A 1,142-nucleotide genomic window follows, 5' to 3' on the forward strand; every position below is an offset into this window, starting at 1 on the left:
GTGATACCATGCAAACCTCTGAGGTATCTAAATACCTATTTGGCCTCCACAGGAGAGAGCTATGGAGAGAAACCTAACTGCAGTGACAGAGTTTATCTTTCTGGGCTTCTCAGACCTCCAGGATCTGCAGCCCCTTCTCTTCGTCCTAGTCTTACTCATCTACCTCATCACCCTGATCGGAAATGGCCTCATAATCACTGTCACAGTGGCTGACCTGGCCCTCCACACCCCCATGTATTTCTTCCTCAGGAACTTGTCAGTCTTGGAGATCTGCTACACCTCGGTCATCATCCCTAAGACCTTGACCAACCTGCTGTCAGAGCGGCAGACTATCTCTTTCCTAGGCTGTGTAGTCCAGATGTACTTCTTCATTTTCTTTGGCAGCACAGAGTGTGGTCTGCTGGCCATTATGTCCTATGACCGGTACGTCGCTATATGCAACCCCATGCGTTACTCACTCATCATGAACAGAAAGGTTACCCTTAGCTTGGCAGCTGCAGTGTGGATTGCCGGCAGCATGGTGGCATGTGAGCAAACGGTGGCCATATTCACCTTACCCTTCTGCAGGTCAAATAAAATCAATCATTTCTTCTGCGACGTCCTCCCAATACTTCGGTTGGTGAGCACTGACACATCCTTCATCAAGGCCATTCTTGCCTTCCTCACTGTGCTAGTCATAGTCCTCCCCTTCCTCTTGATCATCGCCTCCTACACCAGCATCATCTGCACAATCCTGAAGATGCGCTCAGGTGAAGGGAGACGCAAAGCCTTCTCCACCTGCTCCTCACACCTGATCACAGTCACCTTGTTCTATGGCAGTACCTTCGTCACCTACATGAGGCCCAGTTCCAATGGCTCTGTGGACATCGATAGAGCAATTTCCCTCTTCTATACGATCATCACTCCGACATTCAACCCCATCATATACAGCCTGAAGAACAAAGAAGTGAAGGAAGCTCTGAGGAAACTCTTGGGCAGGAGTAGGATTTCTTTGTTTTCATAAAAAATTGTTTGTTTTCCTGATCATTGAGCCACATGGAAAGGTCTCAACTTGGGGGGTGTCACAAAGGGGAAAACATCTGTGTCATTGTTTAGAAATGTTGTATCTGATTTGTTTTCCCTTTTCAAGTTCATATTGCCAC

At 47.7% G+C, this 1,142-nt stretch overlaps 1 protein-coding gene across 1 annotated transcript; it reads left to right on the plus strand.

The window, feature by feature from the left end:
• The first annotated feature begins 43 nt into the window (after window positions 1-43).
• On the plus strand, window positions 44-1,003 carry LOC112121951 (olfactory receptor 10A7-like). The gene has a single exon (XM_026662657.1). The coding sequence runs from the start codon at window positions 62-64 to the stop codon at window positions 1,001-1,003; it is 942 nt and encodes a 313-aa protein (XP_026518442.1). The 5' UTR covers window positions 44-61.
• Window positions 1,004-1,142: the final 139 nt, after the last annotated feature.

This window comes from Terrapene carolina, unplaced genomic scaffold (assembly GCF_002925995.2).
Source record: "Terrapene carolina triunguis isolate 2854851 unplaced genomic scaffold, T_m_triunguis-2.0 Scaffold29201, whole genome shotgun sequence".
NCBI lineage: Eukaryota > Metazoa > Chordata > Testudines > Emydidae > Terrapene > Terrapene triunguis.

Bases quoted from the DNA above. Each gene is read 5' to 3' on its own strand.
- LOC112121951 (XM_026662657.1), top strand. From the start codon at position 62: ATGGAGAGAAACCTAACTGCAGTGACAGAGTTTATCTTTCTGGGCTTC.